Raw genomic sequence first — 2,259 nt, forward strand, 5'->3', positions numbered from 1 at the left:
GTCATCCAGGCTGGAGTGCAGTGGCGTGATCTTGGCTCACTGCAACCTCCGCCTTCCGGGTTCAAGCGATTCTCGTGCCTCAGCCTCCCGAGTAGCTGGGATTACAGGCATGCACCACCACATCCGGCCAATTTTTGTATTTTTAGTAGGAGATGGGGTTTCACCATGTTGGCCAGGCTGGTCTCAAACTCCTGACCTCAAATGATCCTCCCTCCTCGGCCTCCCAAAGTGTTGGGATTATAGGCATGAGCCACCACATCCAGCTAACCCTGCCTCTTAAAAAGAGAAAAAAGGCCAGGCATGGTGGCTCACGCCTGTAATGCCAGGCCGAGGAGGGTGGATCAGGAGGTCAGGAGTGTGAGACCAGCCTGACCAACATGGTGAAACCCTGTCTCTACCAAAAATACAAAAATTAGCCTGGCGTGGTGGTGCTTGCCTGTAATCCCAGCTACTCGGGAGGCTGAGGCAAGAGAATCGCTTGCACCCTGGAGGCGGAGATTGCAGTGACCCCAGATTGCGCCATTGCACTCCAGCCTGGGTGACAGAGTGAGACTCTGTCTCAAAAAAAAAAAAAAAAAAGAAAAGAAAAAAGAAAAAGTTTTCAAGTCCCTAATATTTTCCAGGCACTGGGAATACAAACATGAAAAATACATGAGTGTCCCCCACAACAAAGTCGAACAAAGACACTTCCTCTGGGGACAGAAGTATACACAGCATTGTGATAGGTGCTATGGCAGAGAACAGCTCCATGGCATCCAGTAGTCACCTCTAAACCCGACGTGGGGAGGAGGCCAGACACCTTCCCAGAAAGTAGGCCCTTTCCAGCTTCGCCATCTTCATCTCCACCTGACTTTGGCCTCCCATAGACGGCCAAGCCTACTTCCTGGATCTAGCTTGAGTTAAACGGTTTTGCCTCACAAATCTCAAATTCTCAAATCTTTCTGAGCTCACCATGAATTATAAAGCCTTTTATAATTCATGTGACAACTCGTGCCATGAGCTGTGGCTCCTGTCTCCCTTTCTGGCCTCAACTCTTGCCATTTGCCACGGGACCCTACGGTCCAGCCTCCGGCTTCTGGGCCTTATGTATTCTGCTCTCCTCCCAGGAAGATACCTCCAGGACCAGCACGGAGCAGGGCTCAGGAAACTGAGCAGGGTGGAGGAAACTGAACCAGTGCCTGGGATGAAGAAGGCGAGGGCGTGTGCAGGAACCACCATTGCTCAGGTAGCCTGAGGCCAGTGCGCCTAGGACGGGGAGGGGTCTCCTTTAGTGTCAGCATCTCCCGGAGAGCTGTCCCCACGGCCACAGACGTCCCCGGGGCGCCAGGCCCTGCTCTAAGCTGGGACTCAGCCGACTCAGACAAGGGCCCTGTCCTCTCGCCCCATCTCATCCTGGAGAAGAGTACCCTCTTCTCAGAACAAGCATGTCACTTCCTTGCACTTTAACTTCGTTTGCGGCAGTGCAGGGTACTTTACAAAGCTATAAAGGAGTTTATCCTGGTGCAAAGGGAGACTCTTTTTCCTTACAGGATTTGCTTTAGAAAACTTGTAATCACAAATTCTTTTTGAGATATACGTAAATTTTTTTAAAGCTAAATATTTCCCCCCAGTTTTACAACTCAAGAATGTATTTTCTCAAGGACTTGAGAGTCCTCTCTTTGAAATGTCATCCCTGTCTCCCAGTTCCGTGGGAGGGTAGGAGTCCAGCTACCAGAGAGCCCCTGGCTTCAAATTGTAAACCTACCTCCTGTAGTAAAGATATGAAAAATTCATTTTTCCTTTGGATAAAGGCAATTAGCAAACGCAAATGGCCACTGCATTTACTAATGGCCAGTCCATCATCAGGCGAATTTAAGATGAATTCTGTGACAAATGGTGCAGTGGAGTCCCCTCCCCGGAGGGCTGTCTCGTTTACCTCGGGAGCATGTGTGGGGTAGGTGGCATCCTCCCGGCTGTTTGATACAGGCTGAGATTTCTGTCCTTGCAGCCTATTTGCGGATTGCTTGTGATGCACATCACATGCTGGTTTAATGTTTGTTCAAGACCCAAACTGCAGTGGAGTTTTGAGGGTTGACAGGTTCGTTTTTCATCACACGTACCCGACAGTAGAAACCGGCGTAGCTGGACAGGGCCTTGGGAGAATTTGGACAGTGGGAATAAAGACGAGCGTCGCCTCCTACGCCCGCCGCATCTGCAGCAAGCGCGCACCGTGAACCTCCGGGTAGCAGCGCAGGTCTCGGGCTGCGCCACAGCCGCGCC

At 51.1% G+C, this 2,259-nt stretch overlaps 1 protein-coding gene across 1 annotated transcript in view; it reads left to right on the forward strand.

Moving 5' to 3' along the window:
- The window catches only part of SLMO1 (slowmo homolog 1 (Drosophila)), a 53,414-nt gene that overhangs the window by 18,425 nt on the left and 32,730 nt on the right, over window positions 1-2,259 (forward strand). The window contains exon 4 of the mRNA XM_011985549.1: window positions 1,107-1,225. Coding sequence (XP_011840939.1) covers window positions 1,107-1,225 — 119 coding nt within the window. The remainder of the gene's footprint in view (window positions 1-1,106; window positions 1,226-2,259) is intronic.

Source organism: Mandrillus leucophaeus, unplaced genomic scaffold (genome assembly GCF_000951045.1).
Source record: "Mandrillus leucophaeus isolate KB7577 unplaced genomic scaffold, Mleu.le_1.0 Scaffold286, whole genome shotgun sequence".
NCBI lineage: Eukaryota > Metazoa > Chordata > Mammalia > Primates > Cercopithecidae > Mandrillus > Mandrillus leucophaeus.